General features: G+C 54.1%; 3 protein-coding genes and 1 long non-coding RNA gene across 5 annotated transcripts; 3 read left to right on the forward strand and 1 right to left on the reverse strand.

Moving 5' to 3' along the window:
- The first annotated feature begins 314 nt into the window (after nucleotides 1-314).
- Nucleotides 315-805, forward strand: LOC108953580 (uncharacterized). The gene is made up of 2 exons (XR_001979362.2): nucleotides 315-564; nucleotides 657-805. It is a non-coding gene; the product is annotated as an uncharacterized LOC108953580 (long non-coding RNA).
- Nucleotides 806-4306: 3501 nt separating this feature from the next.
- LOC103996129 (gibberellin 2-beta-dioxygenase 3) lies at nucleotides 4307-5667 on the forward strand. The gene is made up of 3 exons (XM_009416970.3): nucleotides 4307-4766; nucleotides 4833-5178; nucleotides 5257-5667. The coding sequence occupies exons 1-3, from the start codon at nucleotides 4381-4383 to the stop codon at nucleotides 5494-5496; spliced, it is 972 nt and encodes a 323-aa protein (XP_009415245.2). The 5' UTR covers nucleotides 4307-4380; the 3' UTR covers nucleotides 5497-5667.
- Nucleotides 5668-10569: 4902 nt separating this feature from the next.
- Nucleotides 10570-12879, forward strand: LOC135680425 (uncharacterized). The gene is made up of 5 exons (XM_065194305.1): nucleotides 10570-10752; nucleotides 10852-11043; nucleotides 11200-11638; nucleotides 11777-11895; nucleotides 11959-12879. The coding sequence occupies exons 1-5, from the start codon at nucleotides 10570-10572 to the stop codon at nucleotides 12877-12879; spliced, it is 1854 nt and encodes a 617-aa protein (XP_065050377.1).
- An 11585-nt stretch (nucleotides 12880-24464) lies between these two features.
- Nucleotides 24465-26633, reverse strand: LOC103996128 (interactor of constitutive active ROPs 4-like). Of its 2 annotated transcripts, none has more exons than XM_065080475.1 (4): nucleotides 26380-26633; nucleotides 25689-25731; nucleotides 25497-25596; nucleotides 24465-25426 (listed from the first exon to the last, which is right to left on the reverse strand). In XM_065080475.1, the coding sequence occupies exons 2-4, from the start codon at nucleotides 25703-25705 to the stop codon at nucleotides 24695-24697; spliced, it is 849 nt and encodes a 282-aa protein (XP_064936547.1). In that variant the 5' UTR covers nucleotides 25706-25731; nucleotides 26380-26633; the 3' UTR covers nucleotides 24465-24694. The 2 variants fall into 2 exon arrangements, with proteins under 2 accessions (XP_064936547.1, XP_009415241.2); XM_009416966.3 differs by lacking the exon at nucleotides 26380-26633 and adding an exon at nucleotides 25871-26337.
- Nucleotides 26634-26924: the final 291 nt, after the last annotated feature.

The following is a 26924-nucleotide window of genomic DNA, read 5'->3' on the forward strand; positions in this document are numbered from 1 at the left end:
GCTTCGAACCACGACTTGGGCGAAGGGTGCCTCCACGGCACGCGAGAATGGCCCTTCGGGACCGAAGTCGTGGCATGGCATTTTATGATATTTAGAGCAGCCAGTGAAGCGCTACCACTTCTCCGTAACCGTCCACTGCTACAACGGTTAGATCGGCTGTCATTTTCCCAACTCACACGTCGCACGCCACGGTGGCGCGTAACGTCTACTCCAGTCCACAGGCTTTTTGCCCTCTTCCCCCAACGGCTATATTCTCTCTCACTCTCCCAGTATATAAAATGCCCTAATCCCACCATTCATCACAATCGAAGCCACCACCTCCTCTCTCTCTCTCTCTCTCGAAATGGAAGCAGGACTGGCGAATCGATTATCGAAGGTGGCTCTGCTTCTAGTGCTGCTTGTTTCGGTGGCGGTCCGCGCGGAGGACGCGCCGGCGCCGGCACCAGGAATGGAGAGCGGATCGATCGCGGCTGTGCCTGGGCTCTGCGTGCTGCTTCTCACCGCCATGGCTTCCGCGCTCGCTGCCTTCGCGCATTGAGGGCCAATCTCTCAATGGCTCGTTCTGTGTGTACCCTCCCTCTGCCTTGATGATGAGTTAAACGCTGTTTTCTTTGGGAACATCATTGGATCTCTGGTTGCTATTTGCTTTGGTGTAGATGAACTGGATCTAAGAAAACCCATTTCTGCAGTTGTATGATCGGATCTGTTTTGCTGATTAATCTGAGCAGCATGAGAAAACTAGAAATCAAGGTGGCAACATATGCTTCTCTTGCAGAATGAAGCGGACGTGCACACCATTCCGATGATTTCATATGGACTAGTAGTATCCTTGAGAATCTGTTATGTGTTTTCTTGATTTTATTTACCATTAGAATGATGTATAAACAAATAAATCAATTCTCAAAGAAAATGCTGGGCTCAGTCCAAGCAACCATTTTTCTTTTAGAAACATTAAATGTTCCAACCTTTGTTCTTTAGAGGTTTACAAAGAAAAATCACATATGGAGCCAATATCTACTATATTATGAACCATCTTACACAGGTGGTTATAGACAAGAAGAAGATAGTAATAACCTTACTTTTCTTTTTCCAGAGTTCTGAAGAAGATCTAATTAAAGAAGTGGAACTTCTTTTATCACTAAAAAATCACCAACTAACCTAACTCAAAAGAGTCGCAACTCTCTCTCTCTCTCTCTTCTCTCTTCTTTTGTTTTTTTTGCTAAGGGAGAGTTGTGAATAGGATACGGTCAACCCAATTTATGGGTCTAAATGAACAATGTGATATTCCTAATCAAATATGAACTCCTAATTTAATTCAGATTTTAAATTCTAATATAAACCTAACCAAATTTAAATTATAATTCTAACACTATTTACTATTAAAATACTAATAATACAACTACAACAACAAGTCATAGATATTTAATCTATTTGGATCGAGTACATACATAAAAATATGTTGACATCATTCAATTTAATAAAAAATAATATCTTTAGTTAAATTAAATATATTTAAATCTTTATATATAAGATACTATATATATATATATATATATATATATATATATATATATATATATATATATATTATAGAATTGAGAAATTATGAACCATCATGACATTGTTGAGGATGCAAAAATCTCAAAATTTTAATTCATATTAACCAAAACAATACAATACCAAGATTGTCATATAATAACATAATAAGCTATATGATCTCGGAGCATGAGAGGACAACTAAGTGTAAATAAAGACGAGAGTTAATTTTTATTAAATAAGTTTTAAATACATACCGATCCAATAGTATATCGGTACATGGACCACTCGCTATCGGACGGATCGATCACAATACTATAGTAATACACTGTAATAATGTTATAGTACTATAGTAAGAGAAAATCGCTTGATAAATCTTGGTGTATCGTTTGGTATGTCCTGATGTACCGCTTTGTATGTCGGTACCGTATCATACTAAGTCAATCTCGAAAAATCAATATGGTACGATATCACATACCTTGATCTAAATCTTAAGAGGAGATTCCAATAATAATAAAAAAATCGAAATAAATAAAAAATTTTAACTTGTCGAGAGTATCCCGTTATTGTGCAAGACAACTTGCATTCTTACGTTGAGTGTTCCCATGTAATTGATATATTTTTTTATTTCAAATCAATAAAGATTATTTTCTTTTGATGTTTACATTTGATATCATATCCAAGAATCGTCGAATCGAAATTGCATGTGAATCAGAACAAATGAATAGACCTGCGACGTGAAAGAGACGATCAACATCTCCTACCGCTAAAAGACACGTTTCGATGAATCCTTCACCTACTCACTAAAAACCAGAGTGATCAGTGTAGTTCCCAGTCTCCAAAAGAAGCACACGGTTCACATTGTCTCGAGATGCGGGCTTGGGAACAGTCCTCTACGGGACGGTGGGAAGCAGTCGGTGAGTCCTTTTCGGCCTCATGTCAGCGCACTTATCGTCACTGTTTCCGTGGCTTCGAGAATCCTCGATCGTCAATAATATCTACACAAATTTTTTTGTTTGTAGAGAGCGATATCGGAAACAGCAGACTAATCATTTCAGGCATTCGATTCGTACATCCACCAACTTTTCCCGGGGATCAGATCCTCTGTTCTTTTTCCATCTCCATGTATCCGCTATACGAACCAAGAAGAACGGCAGCAGCGGTCTCCCCGGTCACCTGCTTCCTCCAGCGGATAAGCAAGCGAGGAAACGGGTCGAGGAGTTACTGTCGATCGTGTCGGCACTTCGCTGACGACCGCCGAATGATGGCGCGTGAGGATGAAAAGATGGAAAGCACGCCGAGGAACTGACGAGAGATAAAAAAAGTCCAGAACAATGCGGCGGGGGTGCTGCTTCGGCGGCAGAATCCTCGAGCAGGAATCGGGCGTGCGTGGTCCGACATCGCACACAACGTATCGGAACACTAACCCAAAACCAGCCCTCGCAACCCTCCAATTGATGTTGTCGACACATGCGATCATGCTTGTCACGTCGCCGACTTGGTGCTCGAGGGCGGAGGAGTCGAGCCGCAATTCCGTCGAATTGCTTGCGGGCACTGCGTGCACAAATCGAAATGGAGAAGGAAAGGACGTCGGTCCCACGCCACAGTTCGTCGACAACAAAAGCTAAGAACCTGAGGCGACCACGTTGTCTCATGCTGTCCATAGCATACGGTCCGCTCCATGGACAAGCGAAACGGAGGACGTCCGAGACTCACTTCCTCGCTATATCTCTAAGAGAAGAAGACAACGCCACCATGAAGTTAGAGCATCCTGACCCTGTTGATATGGATAAAGATGGAAGGTACGATCCACAGATCCTATAGTGCAATCGACTGCTCGAACATCATGGCCCATAAGAATTGTCTGTGCGATCACCCGCGCCGTGATGATGACTACCGATGGATTGGCTTTCTCACTCAATGTGACTTCGCTCTCTCTCTCTCTCTCTCTCTCTCTCTCTGTGCCAAGAATTAGGCGAAATGGATGATGAATTGACCCGACTTTGCATGTTGCGTTGTTCGGCTCGGTTGTGCGTCCTCAACACGGAGGACAATGCCGTGTGGGCTTCATGGCCATTGGTCGAAACATCGGAGCTGCAGTCACATCACGTATCACACCTCGAATTCTCTTCTTATCCAGCCTGATATGATTCCCCGCTCCAAGTTTGGATAACCAGTCGTTTCCAATATCTCCTCTGCAGCCGAGAGAAACCCCATGTCGGCAATTGGCGATGCTCCACGAACAGGAGGGTAGTGGTAGCAAAGCGTGAAGGATCACGTAAGTCGAGGGAGCACGAAGAGTGCTTTGAGATGCGCTCCTGCGCGAGATGGGCGGTCTGGATCCGATCCGAAGAAGGAGAGGTCCCCGTGGTCGACTGCGGCGGCTAAATTGACCGTCGTGAGGAGGACTCGCCATCAGCGGTCGACGCCGCACTCATCCATACAATGTGAATGGAGTTAGCGTGGAGTCGTAGATCGGCTAAGCGCACTTGTACACGGCATCAAAGAGATAACGTGATTAGCCTTCTGTTATTGGCATATTAGTCGACTGAAGAACACGGACATGAAAACATTCCTTTGACTGCTTCGAGTTCCAAGTCATTCAATACAGTAAAAGCTAGTCTTATGGACCTCCGATTCAACACCTAATCTTTCCTATTGCTATTAGAGTATTAAGTAAACATTGACCGTCTTCTAATCTCCCACCAAATAATCCGCATTGACACCATACGAAATGGCTATATATAAAGTCCACGGAGTCCTCACACATGCAGCTCTTACTCCGGAATACCAACTCAGGACTCCTTTCCCTGCTCTTCCGTGTCCTCGCACTGCACAGCCGCCATGGTGGTCTTAGCCAACCCTGCACTTCACTCGATCCCTCTCGTCGGCTCCCCCAAACACGGCGCTCGATTCCCCGGCATCCCGGTCGTCGACCTGTCGAGGCCCGGGGCAGGCGAAGCCATCGTCGGGGCCTGCGAAGACTTGGGCTTCTTTAAGCTCGTCAACCATGGCATTCCCGTGGAGCTCATGCAGAGACTGGAGGCAGAGGCGGTGAAGTTCTTCTCCTTGCCGCAGGTGGAGAAGGAGAAGTCTGGCCCCGCCAACCCTTTCGGATACGGGGATAAGAGGATTGGCGTCAATGGCGACGTCGGCTGGTTGGAGTACCTCCTCTTCGTGGTCACCTCCGACCCCTTGTCCTGCACATCAATGACGGCCTGCTCTTTCCGGTATGAGCTCAGACGTGACAGGTTTCGACCTTCTTTTCTGGTACCGACCTATGGATGCCATTGCAGCTCTGCTTTAAGCGAGTACCTAGTGGCCGTCAGGAAGATGGCCTCCGACGTGCTCCGGTCGATGGCCGAAGGTCTAAAGATCGAGCCGCGAGATGCTTTGAGCAAGCTTGCGATGGACGAACACAGCGACGGCATCATCAGGCTGAACCACTACCCGCCGTGCCCGCCGCTCCTAGGGCTCAACCGCAGCTTGACCGGCTTCGGAGAGCACACGGACCCGCAGATCATATCGGTCTTGCGATCCAACGATAGCTCAGGCTTGCAGATCTCGCTCGAGGACGGCAGCTGGGTCTCGGTTCCGCCCGACCAAGCGTCCTTCTTCATCAACGTCGGCGACTGCCTGCAGGTGAAGTCTGCTCCGCATCATCCTCCGCACGATACATTGCATGCCCATCTGCTGATGCTCGACATGGTCGGCACACAGGTTCTGACGAACGGGAGGTTCAGAAGCGTGAGGCACCGGGTGGCGGCGAACGGCGTCAAGCCACGCGTGTCCATGATCTACTTCTTCGGCCCGCCACCGGCGCAGAGGATTGCACCGCTGCCGCAGCTGATGGGGGAGGGGAAGCAGAGCAAGTACAAGGAGTTCACATGGGGCGAGTACAAGAAGGCTGCCTACCGATCAAGGTTGGGGGACAACAGGCTCGTGCAGTTCGAGAAGTAGCAGGGGTGGTGGTCGTCGATGAATGACAGATGCCTGGGGTAGGCCAACCCTGACCTCCGACCCTGCTTTTGCTACCCAAACTTGGAAAACCAAACATGTTTCTCCTCCTCGTTTCTTCTCTGTACAAAACCTCGTTTAATATCTCAGAAGAAAGGCTTTTCTGAAGACGAAGCTAAAACCTCGATATCAGAAGCTCCGAGTGCGCAGCAACCGAACACAGAGAGATCCTTTAAACTTCGGCCAACACTTCATCTACCTGCTATCCCAAGAACAATGCAAGGCATTGTCACGTTTGCCAACTCATAACAACAACAACATAAAATATACAAGTATGAAAAATATATATACTGAGACTACTTAAAGGGTTAATTCTTGGGACTGCAAAACAAGAATAATTAAATATCTCTCTCTCTCTCTCTCTCTCTCTCTCTCTCTATCTGTCTATCTATCTATCTATCTGGTCCAATTACTGCCATAAAGCTGGTTGTGTGGGAAACAGCAAAACATGTATTACAGATAAATGTGCCAATTAAATTAGAGACTCTCTCTGTATCTATCTGTAGGCCTACGGAGCTATCTATCTATCTATCCATCTTTTACTGCCATGAAAAGGTTGCCAACAAGCAGCCTTTTGCATGTAATACAAGAGTACAGGCCTCTCTCCCAAAGCGACCCATAAGGGGAACAGTGAATACGGATGGTACAAGAGGAAAGCAGGGATTCACCATTGGGGAATGAGATGCAGTCACAAGTGAAGGTCACAAACATTTGCGGCATAAGGAAAGGAACAGACAAGAACAGGTGCCGACCTTTTGGATCTCCATGTACGCTCGGTGCAGGACTAGCTTCGACTCAATGGCCACTACGTGCGATATAAGGATCAGATCTAACTCATGTGACATTGCCATGTAAATTGCCCAAACATTTTCATGCATAAAATTCTTCCTACAAATCATACTCTGTACGTACACATTGGAATCCTAACGAGTTCTTCCCCTGCTTGGTCGAATTTACTTCGAAGGGGTTCACATAGCCTATTGGCTATACTTCCATCTCACCCACCTGCATGCAGGTTATCGGAGATGGTGACGGCTCACGGTGCAGCTCCCATCACACGGCAAGTAGGCGAGAGAGTGATGAGCCAGTGACGGGTAGGGAAAGGTATCTACCGCACTCACGCGAGTAACTGCTGCTGCTGCTGATCCGGTGAGAGTGAGGGAGGAGGACAGAAGTGCATGCCGCTCCATCGCTTTCCCTTGTTCTTTCTCTTTTGCTGCTTTTGAAGATTCTCGGGGCACTGTCGAAGATTTTGATGGCAACTTCTTCTTCTGTTCGAGCCGGAGTCGTATTAACTACTACTGGGTCGCGCTCGACGCAAGCGATCATTCCTGCGGGCTGCAATTATTGGAGACAAAGTGACTTCCCATGCCAAGCCACCTCCCTTAAAACTCGTGGCTCTCCACGTTCACAGAAGACGAGTCCCGCTTTGACCGCACACGCATAGATCACCTTCCCCACCGCCGTCGCCGCCACCGAGGCGAAAAAGAAGATCAGGAGCAAGCTTCCTAGTCGTTTTCGGGCGTACGAAGCGGAGGCGGCGGAGGACGAGGTCCATGTCATGCCCATGCTCCTGTGTTCGTCTCTGAAAGCGACAGCTGCGGTGGAGCAAGCGAAGCCATGTATGGAGCCTCGCTCTCTCTCTCGCTGGCTTTTGTGTTCTGTCTCGATCGGTGGCCTCGTGGGTCTATTCGATTGGCTAGCATTTTTGAGTTCTTTACTCATAAAGAGTTCAATGAGATCGCTGTATAAGTGAATTCGTGTGAGATGATTGATGTCCGATAGGCTGTGGCGGTACGTTTGAAGATACACTTTTACTTATTATGTTTATTATTATCATTGCTATATATATATATATACGTATATCGTGTGTGGGCGATTCGAAGGAGAGGACAGTGACGTAAATGGAGACTTCAGGGTGACGGTGCGTGGTCAACGGTGTGCTGGCGGTCTCGGAATCTGATTTGGACGGCTTGTACCAGTCGGGACGGCAGGTGGGAGGGGACCCACCATCTTAGAAACGTATAAGAAACGCGAGCGGATAACGGAGATTTAAGAAGACGGTCATTATATATATATATATATATATATATATATTATTGAGTTTGATAGGGGTAAAAAATTGATTTGACATAATACCCCGGATTCGGCGTAATGCACCCCCCCCCCCCCCACGACGAACGCCTTGTGCGGCACACTGTCCGAGAACGAGCATTAATAACGACACGACACGCGCCCATACCGAACGTACCCAAACGACCCCCTTGGCGGAACCCTCATGGTCGGCCAAGACAGGGGGAGGCGTTGACTGACACCCTGCATACCCTACGGTAGTTCGGCCCTCCACGCAACGCCCACGACGACGACAGATGCCATCAGAGGTACGACCCTGCTCCGACAGTATGGCACATCAGGTAACATCAAACCCGCTTATAAATACTCCCTGATTCCTAACGGGCGTGGAGGGGGGCTCTCTCACTCAACACTCCACTCCACATCACTGACTTGATCGTCGGAGGGGTCGGGCCGAGCTACCGACCCGACCTGTGTGCAGGTACACAACCGCGGCTGAGCCCACTCGGCGTGGCGGAGTTTCCCAGCCAGGCCCACTGCATCCGCCATCTCAGGATCCCAAGGGGGAGCCACGTCTGAACCAAGCCATTTGGAGCCCTGAACTAGCCGCGTCGACCCCGAGGTCACGGCTAAAAAGTTGCTTACTGTAACAGATTGGCGCTAGAAGGAGGGCCCCAAATGTCAGGTGACCAGCGAATCCACCTCGGCGAATCCTCAACCGCTGGGCTCCCCGCCTCGGGGGAACACCCCCCACAGGACGAAGCTCGCGACGAATGCCCTGCAGCGGTGTTGGAACGCTACTGGCAACTATTTAATGACACAGGCTTGTCGCCTCCCGACGGCGCACCTGCCGGCCCATCGTCAGTATCGCCCGAGACTTTTCATGACCTCGCCCACCAAGTCCGGACCCTGACCAGCATGGTCCAGACCATCATCCCGATCGTCTCCCAACGGACCCCTCCGCACGCGACCCGGCCCTCGCCACAACGAGAGACCCCTTTCCAGACTCACGCACCACTCCCTGAGCCCCCCATCTCACCTCAAAACCCCGCAGCTCGGCCGGGGAGCCGAGAAGCAGAAGACACGACGAGCCGACCCGAGCCCGAGGCTCCGACCGCCGACTCGACTAATGCCCTACGAGCTCAGCTACGCCTTGTAAGTCAAAGGCTTGACGAGGTACAACAGGAAGTCCGCAAGTCAAAGGGAGAGCTCGGGGTGGACGGATGCCAAGGATCTTCGTTCACCCCCGAGATACAAGATCAGGCGATCCCGTCGCACTTCCGCCTTCCCTCTCTGGATGCGTATGACAGCGCCACCGATCCGACAGACCACGTTGCCGCTTTTCGCGCCCAGATGGCGCTATTTGAGACTTCTGACGCTCTGATGTGCAGGGCATTCCCCACAACTCTGCGGGGACCGGCCCGCACGTGGTACAGCGGCTTGAAGCCAAGGACCGTCACCTCCTTCGACCAGCTCGCCAAGGATTTTGAGCTTAACTTCCTGGCGTACGCCCGACCTAAGCCGTCCATGGCATTGCTTCTCAGGCTCAACCAAAAGGAGGACGAGCCCCTCTCCCATTTTGTGAACCAATTTACGACCCAAATCCGTGGATTGTCGGATGCTCACCCCTCTTTCTTGATGCAGGCATTCATGATAGGCCTACGACCCTCCAGGTTCTTCTGGTCGCTTGTGGAGCGACCCCCCGTCGCGGTCCCCGAGATGCTCTAGTGTGCCAGTCAGTTTACCGCCGCAGAGACTTGGATGGCTGGAAGGCGGGAGGAACACAAAAAGGTCAAGTCAGAGCCGCCCCGACAGCAACAACCTGCCGCCTCCCGACGAAAGTTGGACAGACCTGACCTGAGGCCTCCTCTTCCCGCCTTGAATTCGTCCCGGACTGAAATATTCCTACACGAGAAGGGGAAGGGGCTGCTCAAGGACCCTCGCCCGATGAGGAACCCACGGGAGCTCGCAAACCGATCAAGATATTGTTGATTTCATCGGCAGCATGGGCACGACACTGAGCAATGCTACGAGTTGAAGAGGCAAATCGAGGAGCTCATCCTCAGAGGTCACCTCAGCCAGTACCTCCGGCCGAACAAAGAGCAGTCGCCTCGCCCAGAGGGCCCGGTCGAGCGACACATCGATGTGATAGCCGGGGGCCTCACATCAGGAGGAGGCTCCACGTCAGGCAGGAAGGCGTATGCCTGAGCCGCCCCCAACGAAGCCTCGGGGCACGAGCCGGAGCCCGAGATTACCTTCCCAACTGGAGCTGTCGAGCGACACGACCACGACGACGCCTTGGTAATATCCGCCAGGGTAGCCAATGCGCAGATGAGGAGGATCATGGTCGACACGGGGAGCTCAGCCGACATACTCTACTTCGACGCATTTCAGAAGCTGGGCTTAGCTAGGGAGAACCTGAGCCCGATGTGCTCGGCGCTCACCGGTTTCACGGGAGATTCAATATCACCCCTGGGGGCCATTACTTTGCCCTTGACTCTGGGGACCCCACCGAAGTCGAAGACGGTGATGACCACTTTCCTGGTGGTCGACCTCCCTACCGCCTACAATGCCATACTCGGTCGGCCGACTCTCAACAAGGTCAGAGCGGTCGTCTCGACCTACTACCAGACCATTAAATTCCCAACTCACGTTGAAGTCAGGGAAGCCACGGGAAGCCCCCGAGAATCCAGGCGGTGCTACCTTACAGCCGTATCATTGGGCAAGAAAGCCAGGACCGAGTCACCCTTGGCAGATCCGCGGGAAACGAAAAAACTGACTCCTCATCCCAAGCCGAGGGGGTCCACCGTTGACATTCCTTTGATAGAAGCCCGACCAGACCAGACCGTGAAGATCGGATCGGAGCTACCAGAGCGGGAACGGGAGCAGCTTGTCGGTCTCCTATGGGAAAATGCCGATGTCTTCGCATAGTCCCCATCGGACATGACGGGTGTCGACCCAGAGATCGCGGAGCACCACCTCAACATCCCACCTGATTCTCGCCCGGTGAAACAAAAGGCCCGGCGCCAGGCCCCTGACCGACAACGTGCAATACAAGAGGAGGTGGACCGACTCCTGGCCGCGGGCTTCATAGAAGAAGCCAAATATCCTCAGTGGCTGTCCAATGTAGTCCTCGTGAAGAAACACAATGGAAGCTGGAGGATGTGTGTTGACTACACCAGTCTCAACGATGCATGCCCTAAAGACTGCTACCCCCTGCCAAAGATCGACCAGCTGGTCGACGCAACGGCCGGTCACGCGCGACTCTCTTTTATGGACGCCTACTCAGGGTACAACCAGATCAGGATGGTTCCCGGAGACAGAGAGCACACGACCTTCCTTACCAATCAAGGCATGTACTTCTACAAAGTCATGTCGTTCGAGCTGAAAAATGCTGGGGCCACATACCAGAGAACGGTAAACAAGATGTTCGCCCATCAAATAGGGAGAAACATGGAGGTCTACGTGGACGACATGATCGTGAAAAGCCAAGAGGCCATAACACACCTTGCCGACCTGGCCGAGGCCTTCGCCACGCTACGCAAGTTCGGCATGTGACTCAACCCCACAAAGTGCGCTTTCGGCGTCACCTCCGGGAAGTTCCTCGGGTTCATCGTGCACGAGAGAGGAATCGACGCTAACCCGGAGAAGGTCCAAGCTATAATCAATATGCAGTCTCCCCGGACGGTTAAAGACCTGCAGCGACTTAACGGAAGACTTGTCGCTCTGTCTCGCTTCCTCGCCCGATCGGGCGATCGCTGCCTCCCATTCTTCAAGGCGCTCAAAAGCCCGAAGAGCTTCCAGTGGACATCAGAATGCGAGGAAGCTTTCAAACAAATAAAACAGCACATGGCCAGCCTCCCCCGGCTCGCCTCCGTCTCTCCGGGTGAGAAGCTGGGCCTCTACTTGGCGGCCTCCCAGCATGCAGTCAGCTCCGTCCTGGTCAAGGAAAGCTCCGGCCAACAACTCCCGATCTACTGCGTCAGCCACGTCCTAAGTGGACCTGAGGAGCGTTACCCGCCAATAGAGAAACTCGCGCTCGCCCTGGTGCTCTCAGCTCGGAAGTTGCGCCCCTACTTCCAGGCACACCCGGTGGAGGTCATCACTGACCAACCCCTTCGGCAGGTCTTAACAAAATTTGATGTTGCAGGACGGCTCCTCAAATGGGCGGTGGAGCTCGGCGAACATGACATAAGCTACTCGCCCAGGACCGCCATCAAGGCCCAGGTGGTAGCCGACTTCATTGCGGAGCTGACACAGCTGGAGGACGTAGATCTCAAGTAGGCTCCCGAAGCTTGGACCCTACACGTCGACGGCTCGACCAACTCAAAGGGCGCCGGCGCAGGGCTAGTCCTCCTCGCCCCCGATGGACGCTCGTTCGAGCGATCCCTTCACTTCGGATTCAAAGCCACCAACAACGAGGCGGAGTACGAGGCGCTCCTGGCAGGTCTAGAGCTGGCCCTCGAGATGCAGGTGGCCGCGATACGCGTCCTCACCGACTCGCAACTTGTGGCCGAGCAGCTCAACGGCGGATACGAAGCTCGAGACGTGACCATGGCGAAACACCTGGCACGGGTAAGGGACCTAACCGCCAAGTTTCACTATTTTACACTATCTAACATTCCGAGGGAGGAGAACGAGCGAGCCGATGCACTAGCCAAGTTGGCGTTGAAATCGATCTCTAAAGCATGGCCAGAGGTCGAGGAGCTCCCTGCCCACGCCGTCGAAATAGCAACTACAGCCCCAGGCGGCGTGCCGACCACGTGGGTACAAGAGTTGCTGCGCTTCAAGCGAGATGGAACCCTCCCCCTCGACGAAGTCGCAGCTCGGCACCTGCATCATACGCACGCATGGTACACCGTGGAGTGTGACCACCTCTACAAACGGTCCTTCACCTATCCCCTCCTGCGATGTTTAGAGCCTGACGAAGCCCAGATGGTTCTAACCGAAACCCACGAGGGGGTATGCGGTGAGCATATCGGCGGGCAAACCTTGGCGCACAAGATACTCCGTCAAGGCTACTACTGGGCGACCATGTGCCAGGACGCCAAAGCCTACGTTCGGCGGTGCAGTTCGTGCCAGCAGCACGCCCGCGCACCCCGACAGCTCGCGGTTCCGCTCAGTCCCATCGACTGCACGTGGCCATTCGCGCAGTGGGGTTTGGACCTGCTCGGACCCTTCCCACCAGCCTCTGGACAGCGAAAGTACATAATTGTGGGGGTAGACTATTTCATGAAGTGGGTCGAGTGTTAGGATCGGAGCGGCACTAAGAGGGGGGGGTGAATTAGTGCAGCGGATTAAAACTTCGATTTTAACAAAATCTTTCGTACGATAAGAACGGAATTTGAAAAGTTTAACTTGAAAGCGTATTCTTAAAGTTGCGCAGCAAGGGTAATAAGGAACTAAAGCAGTAAGAAGATTTGCAGTAATGTAAATGACAATAATAAAATGCAAACCAGAGATTACGCCGATTTTTAGAGTGGTTCGGTCAAATGACCTACTCCACTTGTGATGCCCCTCTTTGATGAGGCTCCCACCTTCCACTAGCAAATCTCTTGAAATGGAAGGGTAAACACCCCTCTTACAACCTTTTACAAGCAGTTCAACCTCTTACAAATTTTCAATAAGAAAGAAGGAGGAGAACTCTCTAGCAAATTGAAAACAAGACTTGCTAAGACTTTCTAAGACTTTTCTCTCAATCAAAATGCTTCTCAAAAGTTGTTATCTCAGCTGAGATTTGAGGGGTATTTATAGGCCTCAAGAGGATTCAAATTTTGGGCTCCAAAATTTGAATTCTCTTAGGGTTCCCGGTGCTGGAGGTGCCACCGCCCAGCGCTCGGGTGCTGGACGGTGCAACCGCCCAGCTAAGGAGGTGTCACCGCCCAGCCAGGCGGTGCCACCGCCTGGCTCTCCGGTTCACTTGGTTTGGCTTACTTTTAGCCCAAACCAAATCTGACTTTGGCCCCAGTTGGCCCCTAACCAGGATATAGGATTATCTTCTTAATCCCAATCCTAATTACAAGTGAACTACATAACAAAACACATCCTAAGCAATTTATCAACCGCGAGCGTCAAGTCTTGTTCCGGCGAGCTTTCCGACGAACTTCTTCCGACGGGGTCCAAGCACGCTCCCGAACTTGTGATGACTTTAATGAGTAGCCGAGACTTCTCGGTGATCTCTGCGAACCTCCGACAATCTCTTCGGCGAACTTCCAACAGGTTCCCGATTTCTTCTCGGTTGGTTCCATCATCATCTCCGACAATTCTTCGAACTCTTAAACGTTCATCGAACTTGACTCCGGTATTCTTGCTTTGTGTTTTCTGGTTATCGTAGTTAATCCTGCATACTTAACTCAATAATATGGATTAGATCAAATAACCCATCAATTGATTTTATCATCAAAATCCGAGATTCAACATCGAGGCCGAACCACTGGCGACAATCACGGAACATCAAATGGAGAAGTTCGTGTGGAAGAACCTAGTAACTCGGTTCGGGTTGCCCAAGGCCATTATCACAGACAATGGACCTCAGTTTGCCGACAGAAGATTCCGGGAGTTCTGTGCCGATCATGGCATCCAACTGAGGTTCAGTTCGATGGCCCATCCTCAGACCAACGGGCTAGCGGAGGTAACCAACCGGTCCATCCTGGATGGACTCAAAAGAAGAGTGTCCGCAGCCCGATCGACCTGGACAGACGAGCTCCCCAGCGTGCTGTGGTCGCTGTGCACCACCCCCAAAACCGCAACCGGAGAATCCCCATACAGCCTCGCGTTCGGAACTGAGGTTGTCCTGCCACCTGAGGTAGCCATCACCACCCTCCGAACACGAAGCTACGACGAAAAGGCTTCGGACGAAGGACTTCGAGCAGCCCTCGATCTGCTGGAAGAACGGCGCGCCAACGCACATGTAAGAGCCCTCTCGTATAAAAGGGGGGTCGCAAGGATTTACAACCGAAGGGTGCGACCCCGACCCATCAAACTAGGCGACCTGGTCCTGCGAAGGACCAAGGTCAGTGACCCGACCAAGGCAAGAGGCAAGTTAGTTCCAAACTGGGAAGGCCTATACCGGGTTGCCGAAGTCATCAGAATCGGAACATTACGACTCACCACAATGATGGGTAATCCCCTGCCGAGGACTTTGAACGCCTAAAATCTCAAAAAATACTTTCCGTAAGAAAAAGACCGGGCTAAAGACAAAGCCGTGCCGAGACACAGACAGTCTACCGGAGAAGGGAAAGATCATGTTTATTCAAAAAGCGGGTTACAAAACAAAACAAAAAAGTACAAAAATCATCATGCCTCGGGGGCATCCGGGCTGTCATAGAAGTGAACATCGGCTGGCATACCGATGTCCAAGTCCTCGGGGAAGGAACCAAAGGGATCCTCCACAACCTCCGAGCCGGGGTTGCGCACCTTGAAACGAGCAAGGGCAACCCGATACCCGTACTCGTATGAAACCCGCCCGGTCCGAACAAGGCCGAGCTGGAATCCCGGGGAGTCCTTGTAGTCCTCGATCAGCTTCTTGTCCCTCCCCGGCCTCTGGCGGATCTCGGCATCAAGAGCCTCTGAAGCCCCCCGCGCCTCAGATCGCGACTCCTCGAGGCGTCGGAGCAGCTCAAGGGAGTCTGCCCTCGCTGAACGAGCCTCGGCCACCGACGTTCTTAATTGCGTCTGGAGCTCCGTATTACACCCCTCGGACTTCTCCAGCCGCGCTTGGAACTCTACGGACCACTCCGTGGATGCTTGGAGCTCAGATTGAAGGCGCACCGCCTCCGCCTCCAAGTCCGAGGCACGCTGCTCGGCCGCCGCGACAGCCTCAGGGCCCGCTCCAGCCTGAGCTTCGTCCGCCTGCCTCCGGAGCTCGGCATTGCGACTACTCAGGGCAGCGATGACCCATCCCGCGTCACGGACGCGATCAATCAGCGCGGCGGCATAGTGGTTGCCCTGGGGAAGGGGAGAGGTCAAAACCAGGCATGTCCTAAAACGCACAGCCAGAAGGACGAGACAACACTTACCCACAACAGCGACTTAGCGGATTTGCTAAGCAGAGCCTCGGAGGATAAAGTGTACAAATCCCGAGCTATGTCGGGATGCAGCCCTCCGCGGATGAACCTGGCCGCAAAATCGCCGTTGACCCACACCCGGCTGCCCCGGGTGAGACCATCCCACCGGCCCACTAACGGGTCAGTGGCCGCGCCGCGCGGAAGAGCGCCCACCTCCCGCGCCAAGTAAGGCTCGTCCTCTCTCCCGAGCGGAAGACGAAGAAGCTCGCGGATGGAGGGCTGGCGAGGCGCCTCCACCGCCGCACACCCACTCGGACCAGCCTCGCCCTCCTCCTGACTCCCCGCGGCATGGTCCGCCGGCGCTGCAGCAGCCTTCGCCGCCGGCGCCACGACACCTTCCACTGAGGCCGGGACCACCTCAGGACCGTCGCTCGGAAGCACCCGTGCCTTCTTCCGAGGCTGACCGGCCTCGACGTCCACGGGGGCCTCCCTCGTTCCCGCCCTGGCGACGGAAGGTGAACGACCCGACGCGGCCGAAGAAGTTTTTCCTCCTCGAAGGGCCTCGAGACGCACCATCTCTGTGAGAAAAGGCCAAAACAACAATCAGTTAAGCGGGCAACCCGTGAGCAAAAAGAGAACCCCTAAAGAACCGCCCCGAGGAGCATACCTAGAGGCACCGGGCTGAGACCCGCCTCCGCCAACCACTGCTCGGACATATTCCGGATGGCTCGGGAGGCCAGGAGGATCTCTCTAAGCCTCTGGAGCTCTCGACGCCCCTCGTCGTCCAAAACTGGGATGGTGTTGTCTATCGCACGTGCCCCCCAGCGGATCCCAAACCCCCAATCTCCCGGGCGACTGACGAAAAAGAAATGTTCCTTCCACCCCTTATTGCTGGAAGGGGCCCCGCTCACTCGAAAACCCGCTCGGGCGGACAGATAGTAGCCCCCCGACCCCTTGGTAAGACAGAAGTAGGAAAGGAAGAGGGCACGGGTCGGGGTTATGCGGGCATAGTGACACTCCCCAAAAAACGCCACCAGATTGCGCCATGAGTTCGGCGCCATCTGGGAGGGGGAGATACGCCACCAGGAAATACACGAAACTATGACGGGGTGTAAGGGGAGGCGTAGCCCGGCCTCGAAAGCATCTAGGGTAAGGGCGAAGCCACGAAAGCATCTAGGCTCAGGAGCATGAAGGACGAACTCCTCCGGGATACCATAACAATCCCGGAGGAGGCCCAGCGACGACTCACCCACGGTAGAGTCGTGGTCGTGCGGCCACATCAGGGCCTCAAGGGCCCGGGCCGCCTTCTCATCGGACGACGAGGCGGGATTCGACGAAGTCGCCGTCTCCACGGCCTTCGAAGAAGACGAAAGGGAGGAGGAAGACACCATTCTCACTGACCTTTAGCGAGGAGAGAAGGAACGATTGGTGCGAGACAAGTGAAGGTGTACGAAGTAGCGCGATGAAAATAGATGAAGGAAACCCTAGCGGCTAACCTCAGGCTACCTATAAGCGGGCCGTGTCCCGCCAAAACGCAACCCCTCGTCTCCCAAAATACGCTTCGAAAAACAAAGAGCATCACCTCGCCATAAATGCAGTATGACATGGCTGCCAGCGGCAGCGCGGTGCGAAGGCGCCCAATCATATCAGCCTCGAAAACTGGCAGCCCCAAAAGGGGGGAACCCTTTACTTTCCCCAGAAGAAAAGCGACCCGGCCTCCCGCGCCCGCGCACATTCGGACAGCCAATCCCCGGTCGCAACCGATCGCCGGCCAAGAGCCAAGCACCACCTCGGCCACAGCCCTCCTACGCCGAAGGCCTCGACTTCATTCCGGCCGGGCCCCACAACCTCGGCTCTACGCCTTCCTGAGACACACCTACGCGGTCACCCCGCCTGCGTTGTGCTCCTCGGCCCTCGGCTCTATGCCACCCTGAGACACACCTGCGCGATCACCCCGCCTGCGTTGTGCTCCTCGGCCCTCGGCTCTACGCCATCCCGAGACACACCTGCGCGATCACCCCGCCTGCGTTGTGCTCCTCGGTCCTTGGCTCTACGCCATCCCGAGACACACCTGTGCCACACCTCGCCTGCGTTGTGCTCCTCGGCCCTCGTCGGCTCCATCACCCCCGAATCCAACCCTACTCGGCCTCCCGACTGAGTTGCGCGCCTCGGCCTAGCGTTGCTCGAGATGCATTCACACGACCAACCCGTCTGCGGCGCGCCTCGCAGATCCGTCTGAACAGTCCTCTTGAAGCAGGAAGCCATGCATCGGACTCCCTACATGCAAAACCGACGCATAGCTCCTTTTGGGTGGGGCATATGATAGGGGTAAAAAACTGATTTGACATAACACCCCGGATTCGGCGTAATACACCCCCCCCCCCACGACGAACGCCTTGTGCGGCACACTGCCCCAAAACGAGCATTAACAACGACACGACACGCGCCCATACCGAACGTACCCAAACGACCCCCTCGGCGGAACCCTCATGATCGGCCAAGACAGGGGGAGGCGTTGACTGACACCCCCCATACCCTGCGACAGTTCGGCCCTCCACGCAATGCCCACGACGGCAACAGACGCCATCAGAGGTACGACCCTGCTTCGACAGTATGACACATCAGGTAACATCAAACCCGCTTATAAATACTCCCTGATTCCTAACGGGCGTGGAGGGGGGCTCTTGCACTCAACACTCCACTCCACATCACTGACTTGATCGTCGGAGGGGTCGGGCCGAGCTACCGACCTGACCTGTGTGCAGGTGCGCAACCGCGGCTGAGCCCACTCGGTGTGGCGGAGTTTCCCAGCCAGGCCCACTGCATCCGCCATCTCAGGATCCCAAGGGGGAGCCACGTTTGAACCAAGCCATTTGGAGCCCTGAACCAGCCGCGTCGACCCCGAGGTCACGGCTAAAAAGTTGCTTACTGTAACAGAGTTAGACTCGCTCGAGCATTAACTCCGCTTGTACATCTTAGATGGACTTAGTAACTAAATTGTCTTAATTCTTAAGATTCCTAAAAATATTTATCAATCTAAACGTAAATAATATATAATTTATAAATAAATATGTGTCACTGAGCTCGGCCAATTGTTTCATAGATGCAATGCAGAGATGTTGATGAAACATTTTTTTTTTATCTTTGATGCTACAATTAAAATATCCTCAAAAAAGAAAATAAAATAAAAGTAGTATAGTTCTATTAAAATAGATGATTTAATCATAATTTAATTGATTTATTCATGAAATAAATTTGATTACTTTAAAGATACGTAAACATCTATTAAACAAGGAGAAAGAGGAAGCGAAAATATTTTTTTTAAAAAAAAATCCTATTATTGAATATTATAAATCTTCATCGAAGATCTTAAAATTTTATCTATATAAAAAGATGATATTTTATCAATTATCATCAAGTATGAAAAAAAAATATTTTTAATAAAAATTTATTACATTCATCAAAGCAAGGTATGCAATATCGTATCGTACGGGTGTTTCGAGATTGGTTCAGTACGGTACCGGTGTACACTAGGACATACCGAGCGATACACCAAGATTTACTGAATGATTTTAAATATTTCTTCTTCTTACTGTAGCACTGAAGCATGATTCGTCTAGTAGCAGACGGTCTGTGTACTGGTATGTTGTCGGACTAGTACATAACGCCCGTACCGGACGGTATCATTCCAAATTGCATACCATGCTTCAAAGGAAAACGACATCATTTTTTCTTCGATGTTCAAATTAAAATTTCTTCCAAAAAATTAACAAAATTACCTACTATGCTTCTATTAAAATTAATTTACCCATTATTTTAATTTATTTTGATTATCCGTTAAAAAAATTACAATAGCATCTCGGAAATACTATCAGAATTTGAGCTAAATGAGCATTAAATGATAAGGGAAAATCCAAGCCAAATGAGATTCAGAAAAAAAAAATCATATTAGAAATGTGTATTAGACCCTATTTCAAATATATTCCAAATATAACATGATGGGGGCAAAAATGGCGATGTGACACGCCATGACAGCATCCCCCTGAGCGACACACTACCCGTGGCTCTTCATACCCTGCAGCAGCTCGGCCTCCCACGCAACCCCAGTGGTAATGTCAGACGCCACCAAAGGTACAGTCCTGCCCTGCAGACAGCTACGTCAGGTAACATCAAACCTCCTCTATAAATACCCCTGAGTCCTAAGCAAAGAGGGGGATCACACTGAACACACTGAGGTTTTTCCTCCTCCTAAACCCCCTCCACATCTTTCTCTCACTTGATCGTCAGAGGGGTCGGGTCGAGCACCCCGACCCGACCTTTGTGCAAGTAGGAAGCCTTCGGAGATCACCGTCTTCGGAGATCCAGCGGGCTCAAGGAGCACCCCCACGGAGATCACCGCCTTCCGGACCCGAACCAAGCCGCGACGGCCCCGAGGCCACGGCTAAAAAAGTTACTAACCGTAACAGAATGGCGCTAGAAGGAGGGCCCGAAATGACGGTACATTAGCTTTCTCCTTGGTTGCTCCGCTGTAGCCGACCTGCACCAGCAGCAGCGACTTCTGAGGACGGTCTCGGCTCCTCAGCCCCGCACGTCTTGGCCCCTCGGCCCCACGCGCGCGACCAGCCCGCACGCGTCGGCCAACTCGCCCGTGTCAGCCCCACGCGCGCGTCGAGCCCGCGCGCCTCGTCCCCTCAGTCCCAGCGCGTCGGCCCCACGCGCGCAACCAGCCCGCGCGCGACCAGCTCGTGCGCGTCGGCCAACCCGCTCGCGTCGGCCACTCGGCCCCGTGCGCAGCAACACGTTGCCTCGGCTCCTCGGCCCCATGCGCAGCAAGCAGCCCGCTGCCTCAGCCCCTCGGCACCATGCGCAGCAATACGCTGCAGCCAACATGCTGCCTCGGCTCCTCGGCCTCATGCGCAGCCAACACGCTGCCTCGGCCCCTCGGCCCCGTGCGCATCAACACGCTGCCTTGGCTCCTCGGCCCCATGCGCAGCAAGCAGCCCGCTGCCTCGGCCCCTCGGTACCATGCGCAGCAATACGCTGCAGCCAACACGCTGCCTCGGCTCCTTGGCCTCATGCGCAGTTAACACGCTGCACGCCGCCTCGGCTCCTCGGCCCCTTGCGCAGCAAGCAGCGCGCTGCCTCGGCTCCTCGGCCTCATGCGCAGCCAACATGCTGCCTCGGCCCCGTGCGCAGCAACACGCTGCCTCGGCTCCTCGGCACCATGCGCAGCAATACGCTGCAGCCAACAAGCTGCCTCGGCTCCTCGGCCTCATGCGCAGCTAACACGCTACACGCTGCCTCGGCTCCTCGGCCCCTTGCGCAGCAAACAACGCGCTGCCTCGGCTCCTCGGCCTCATGCGCAGCCAACACGCTGCCTCGGCCCCTCAGCCCCGTGCGCAGCAATACGCTGCAGCCAACACGCTGCCTCGGCTCCGCGGCCTCATGTGCAGCCACACGCAACCTCGGCCCCGTGCGCAGCAACACGCTGCAGCCAACACACTGCCTCGGCTCCTCGGCCTCATGCGCAGCCAACACGCTACCTCGACCGCTCGACACCATGCACAGCTTGCTGCCTCAGCCCCATGCGCGGTCTATCCGCCTACACTGAGCACCTCGGCCAATCACTGCCGAGATCTACCTTGGCGCGGCCTGTCCGCCTCTGTCGTGTATCTCGGCCGCATGGTGCCCGAGTCCATGTCCTCACGTCCTGCCCACCTGCGTCGTGCTACTCGGTCACATGGCCCTCGCGACCATGCCTGCGCGGTCTACCCGCCTGCGTCGTGCTCCTCAGTTGCGTAATGCCCGAGACCACACCTGCGCCGCTAGCCGCCTGCGTCGTGCTCCTTGGCTCCATGTTCCCAAGACAGACCAGCGCCGCCAGCCCACCTGCGTCGTGTCCCTCGGCTCCATACCCCGCGAGACACGCCTGCGTGGCCAGCCTGCCTGCGCCGAGCTACTCGGCCATATTCATTGCCGAGTCTGTCTCAGGGCGGCTTATCCACCAGGGTCTCGCCCCTCGGTCGCAGCTTGCCTGCGCCGAGCCTACCTCAGCGCGGTCTGCCTGCCTGAGCAGCGCCCGTTCGGTCGCAGCCTGTTTGCACCGAGCCTACCTCAGCGCGGCTTGCGCGCCTGAGCTGTGTCCCTCGGTCGCAGCTTGCCTGCGCCGAGCACCTCAGTCACTCTCTGCCGAAATCCCACCTCAGCGCGGCCTGCCCGCCTGAGTGGTGTCCCTCGGTCGCAGCCAGCCTGCACCGCGCACCTCGGCCAATCTCTGCTGAGACCCACCTCGGCGCGGCCCGACCGCTTGTCATGTTCCTCGGCCACATAGTGCCCGAGGCCGCGTCCTCGCGTCCTGCCCGCCTGATCGTGCTACTCGGTCGCATGACTCTCGCGACCACGCCTGCGCGGTCACACCGCCTGCGTCGTGCTCCTTGGCTCCATGTTCCCGAGATAGACCAGTGCCGCCAGTACGCCGGCGTCGTGCCCCTCGGCTCCATAAACTCCGAGACACGTCTGCGTGGCCAGCCTGCCCGCGCCGAACTCCACGGCCCTATCCACCTGGTTCACGCCCCTCGGTCGCGGCTTGCCTGCGCCGAACGCCTCGGCTCCATGCTTGCCGAGCCCACCACCTCGGTCGCAGCCTGCCTGCACCGAGCACCTCGGCAACTCTCTGTCGAAATCCCACCTCAGCACGGCCTGCCCGCCTGAGCGGTGTCCCTCGTTCACAGCCTGCCTGCACCGAGCACCTCGGCCAATCTCTGCCGAGACCCATCTCGGCACGGCCCGACCGCCTGTCGTGTTCCTCAGCCGCGTGGTGCCCGAGGCCACATCCTCGCGTCCTGCCTGCCTGATCGTGTTACTCGGCCGCATGGCCCTTGTGACCACGCTTGCGCAATCTGCTCGCCTGCATCGTGCTCCTCGGCAGCATGATGATCGAGACCACACCTACGTGGCCTGCCCACCTGCGTCGTGCTCCTCGCTTCCATCATCCCCGAGACACACCTGCGCAACCAGACCGCCTGCGTCGTGCTCCTTGGCTCCATGTTCCCAAGACAGATCAGTGCCGCCAGTACGCCTGCGTCGTGCCCCTCGGCTCCATAAACCCCGAGACACGCCTGTGCGGCCAGCCTGCCCGCGCCGAACTCCTCGGCCATATCCACTACCTTGCCCACCTGGGTTACGTCCCTCGGCCGCAGCCTGCCTGCGCCGAGTGCCTCGGCTCCATGCTTACCGAGGCCACCACCTCGGTCGCGTAATGCCCGAGGCCGCCACCTCGGTCGCATAATGCCCGAGGCCTCCTCGGTCGTTTAATGCTTGAGGACACCCCCTCGGCTCTACGCCATCCCGAGACCACACCTGCGCGGTCACCCCGCCTGCGTTGTGCTCCTCGGCCCTCGGCTCTAGGCCATCTCGAGACCACACCTGCGTGGTCACCCCGCTTGCGTTGTGCTCCTCGGCTCTACGCCATCCCGAGACCACACCTGCGCGGTCACCCCGCCTGCGTTGTGCTCCTCGGCCCTCGGCTCTACGCCATCCCGGGACCACACCTGTGCGGTCACCCCGCTTGCGTTGTGCTCTTCGGCCCTCGGCTCTACGCCATCCCGAGACCACACCTGCGCGGTCACCCCGCCCGCGTTGTGCTCCTCGGCCCTCGGCTCTACGCCATCCCGGGACCACACCTGCGCGGTCACCCCGCCTGCGTTGTCCTCTTCGGCCCTCGGCTCTACGCCATCTCGAGACCACACTTGCGCGGTCACTCCGCCTGCGTTGTGCTCCTCGGCCCTCGGCTCTATGCCATCTCGGGACCACACCTGCGTGGTCACCCCGCCTGCGTTGTGCTCCTCGGCCCTTGGCTCTACGCTATCCCGAGACCACACCTGCGCGGTCATCCCGCCTACGTTTTGCTCCTCGGCCCTCGGCTCTACGCCATCCTGGGACCACACCTACGCGGTCACCCCGCCTGCGTTGTGCTCTTCGGCCCTCGGCTCTACGCCATCCCGGGACCACACCTGCGCGGTCACCCCGCCTACGCTGTGCTCCTCGGCCCTCATCGGCTCCATCGGCCCCGAGTCCAACCCTGCTCGACTTCCTGACTGAGTTGCGCACCTCGGCCCCATGTTGCACGAGACGCGTCCGCGCGGCTAGCCCGCCTACGTCATACGCCTCGGATCTGCATGACCAACCCACCTGAAGTAAGAAGCCATGCATCGGACCCCCTGCATGCAAGAACCGACGCATAGCTCCTTTCGGGGGGGGGGGGGCATATGATAGGGGCAAAAATGGCGATGTGACACGCCATGACAGCATCCCCCTGAGCGACACACTACCCGAGGCTCTCCATACCCTACAGCAGCTCGGCCTCCCACGCAACCCCAGTGGTAATGTCAGACGTCACCAAAGGTACAGTCCTATCCTGCAGACAGCTACGTCAGGTAACATCAAACCTCCTCTATAAATACCTCTGAGTCCTAAGCAAAGAGGGGCATCACACTGAACACACGGAGGTTTTTCCTCCTCCTAAACCCCCTCCACATCTTTCTCTCACTTGATCGTCGGAGGGGTCAGGTCGAGCACTTCGACTCGACCTTTGTGCAGGTAGAAAACCTTCGGAGATCCAGCGGGCTCAAGGAGCACCCCCACGGAGATTACCGCCTTCCGGACCCGAACCAAGCCGCGACGGCCCCAAGACCACGGCTAAAAAAGTTACTTACCGTAACACAACACACCCTTTAGCGGTGAATTTATAGTCTCATCGTATCTATATGGAAAGAAAATGAGTGGGAGTCGGTGATGAATGAACATACAAACCATTTAGGATCGTACAAACCATTTAGGAAACGAACACTTCATTTACGTGCCAAACAACGTTTGGACATTTTTAAGGCTCCGAACCATCTCGCCACAAATGTATACATCGTTGCAGCTCCAACACAGTTAAAAGGTTACCAAAAATAGCAAGTGGTTGGTTTGGTTGTCTTCGACAGACACAACCAAAGCTGAGAGCAGCAAAAGCAGGAGGACAAGGAGGACGCTGCTGTTGTTGTTCCCTTCCATGCTTACTACCGCTGCTGCTGCTGTTGCTGGATTCTCTTCTTCCACAGCTCTCCGAACATCCGAATTCCCACCGCTGCCTTCCTTCTCGCTCCTCCAGCCATCTCCTCCTCCGATTCACCGGCGATCAACGGCGAGCATCGTCCGAAATATCCGACACCACTAAGGTGTTTGTCCGGTGTACCGGCGGTGGCCAGCAAAGTGACTGCCGCCTCAGCTGCCTTGCGCCACTGCTCCGTCTGTGCCCGCAGCCGCCTCATCTCCGCCTCGAGTCTGGCTTTTGCTCCCTCCGCCACCGCCAAGTGCTGCACCAGCTCTGCTGCTCTCGCCGTGCTCTCCTTCAACTCCTCTTCCATTGACTCTATCCTCGTCTTCAGCTCGTGTTCTCTGGCTCCCGCTGCTGCCGCCATCCTCGCGGCTTCTTCTTCGGCTCTTCTCTTGAAGATCATGTTCTCTTCCAAAAGAGTCAGTACCTCCTCCTCTTTCGCCAGTATCATGGCCTTGAGCTCCACCGCCTCTGGGCTCTCGTGTAGCCCATGTTCGATCATTGTCTCATCGGTGGGCGAAGGAGAGCTGAGCTCGGCCGCTTCGGACTCGGGCTCCAACTCCTTGTCGAACTTCTCATCATCGATCTTGACGTCTTCAGCAGAGTCCAGGAGTGGGTCTCCGACCTTCCTGAGCCCTTCCTGGGCTTTGCTCAACTTGGCCTCCAAGTCCTCCACCTTGGTGCCTCGCTTCCTCTGCCAAACAAGTTAGGATGAGAGAGAGAGAGAGGGATCTCGCTAACTGAGGGTGAGGATCTCAGGATACCTCGACAGCCATTCCGGGAAGGAGGTTGGCGTCGGAGATGGCGGTGGTCGTCATGGGGCGCAGAGGGGCTCGTGGGAGCTGCTGAGGCAAATCTGGCCCTCTGACACGGCAGAAAACCTCAACTCAGATGGGATCAACAGCGACTTGGAAGAAGAAGAAGAACCCCAGTGACATTACAGCAACATAAGTTACCTTGTCCTGATGGGCATCGAGTCGAAGGAGCTTCGCGTCTTCCCTGCAAACAAAGAAGAGAGTTGGATGTGCAGAGATCAAGATGACGCACAGACACACTTATAGGAGACGCGCATTCGGAAGAGGCGATTCAAATTTCAAAAACTAGGAGGAGATTGGTGAGGTGAGTTATGGATATCAACTAGTGAAGCAGATTCGGGAGCTTCTGGTCCCGGTGGTCACCGGCAATGAAGGCCACCCACCACCATGTTTGAGTACCACGAAGAACTATTTGTACTCTGTATGCCTCCGACTCCACCGCATTCATTCACTCCACACTTGAACTGCTGCAACTCATGTCTCTCATCCATGTGTTTTGTACTGCTGCATCTTAAATAAGCAGAGATGCGTGCATGATTGGCATCAGAGCAATGTGGAGCCCGATTTGGTGCAGAAATGTCACGTTGCTGCTGCTGTTGTTGTTGTTGTTGTTTCTAATCTACCGCAGGTTTAGAAACCAAGATGGGGGGGTGGGGAGCATAGGAGGAGGACAGCTCTGAATTCTGATGACACAGAGATGGGATTCTATTCGAGCTTATAGATATCCAGTTCATGGAGAAGGGATACGCCGCAGACTTGCATCCATGAAAATGAATGCTATGCCCTGATTCGAATAAATGGATCGAAGAAGAACAGCGTGAAGACTGCTCACCTCTGGGATGGGATTCTTGACGCGGAATCCTCGAATCCTTTGGTCTTCTTCAACAAGAAAGGAAAGAAAAAAAGAGGGAGCGAGTGACGTCGGTCGGGTCAAGTCATCGCATCAGGAACAGCGACTGAGAAGAAAAAGGTTTGATTGATGGTGACGATCGTTCCCAACGGCGACTGTGCGGTTTGTCATAATGCGGCTTCGTTAGTGGTCGTGTTCCGAGCCATGCTTTTGAATTAAAGTCGAGTTGTTTCCACACCGGTCCAAAGCATCTGCTGCAGTACTGCGCTACTCTGTCTCTCTCTGCATCGGCTTTTGCAATGCGACACCAAGGAAAAAGGTTGGGAGCCTTTTGGTCCATCAGGTCTGCTAGTTCGCAAATGATCTAAAATTAATGGACGGTGCCCGTGACAGGATAAATAAATAATTCACAGATCACAGATCAAAGAATCATGTTGGTTCCTCCTCGCTACTTAAAAAGTTACTTCAGATCAAATGAAATCCATGAGTTTAATGGTGGCTGAAATGATCGACGTGCCAACAATTAT

This window comes from Musa acuminata, chromosome BXJ1-8, assembly GCF_036884655.1.
Source record: "Musa acuminata AAA Group cultivar baxijiao chromosome BXJ1-8, Cavendish_Baxijiao_AAA, whole genome shotgun sequence".
NCBI classification, from domain to species: domain Eukaryota; kingdom Viridiplantae; phylum Streptophyta; class Magnoliopsida; order Zingiberales; family Musaceae; genus Musa; species Musa acuminata.

What these genes read in the sequence shown, in the direction of transcription:
- LOC103996129 (XM_009416970.3), top strand. Translation starts at nt 4,381, where the DNA reads ATGGTGGTCTTAGCCAACCCTGCACTTCACTCGATCCCTCTCGTCGGC. An exon ending in ATGACGGCCTGCTCTTTCCG is followed by an intron (nt 4,767 to 4,832) that starts GTATGAGCTCAG and finishes ATGCCATTGCAG; the next exon opens with CTCTGCTTTAAGCGAGTACC. An exon ending in ACGTCGGCGACTGCCTGCAG is followed by an intron (nt 5,179 to 5,256) that starts GTGAAGTCTGCT and finishes GTCGGCACACAG; the next exon opens with GTTCTGACGAACGGGAGGTT.
- LOC135680425 (XM_065194305.1), top strand. Translation starts at nt 10,570, where the DNA reads ATGACGGGTGTCGACCCAGAGATCGCGGAGCACCACCTCAACATCCCA. An exon ending in ATCCTCAGTGGCTGTCCAAT is followed by an intron (nt 10,753 to 10,851) that starts GTAGTCCTCGTG and finishes CCCCTGCCAAAG; the next exon opens with ATCGACCAGCTGGTCGACGC. An exon ending in CCTAAGTGGACCTGAGGAGC is followed by an intron (nt 11,639 to 11,776) that starts GTTACCCGCCAA and finishes TTGATGTTGCAG; the next exon opens with GACGGCTCCTCAAATGGGCG.
- LOC103996128 (XM_065080475.1), bottom strand. An exon ending in TTCCCGGAATGGCTGTCGAG is followed by an intron (nt 25,427 to 25,496) that starts GTATCCTGAGAT and finishes CTTGTTTGGCAG; the next exon opens with AGGAAGCGAGGCACCAAGGT.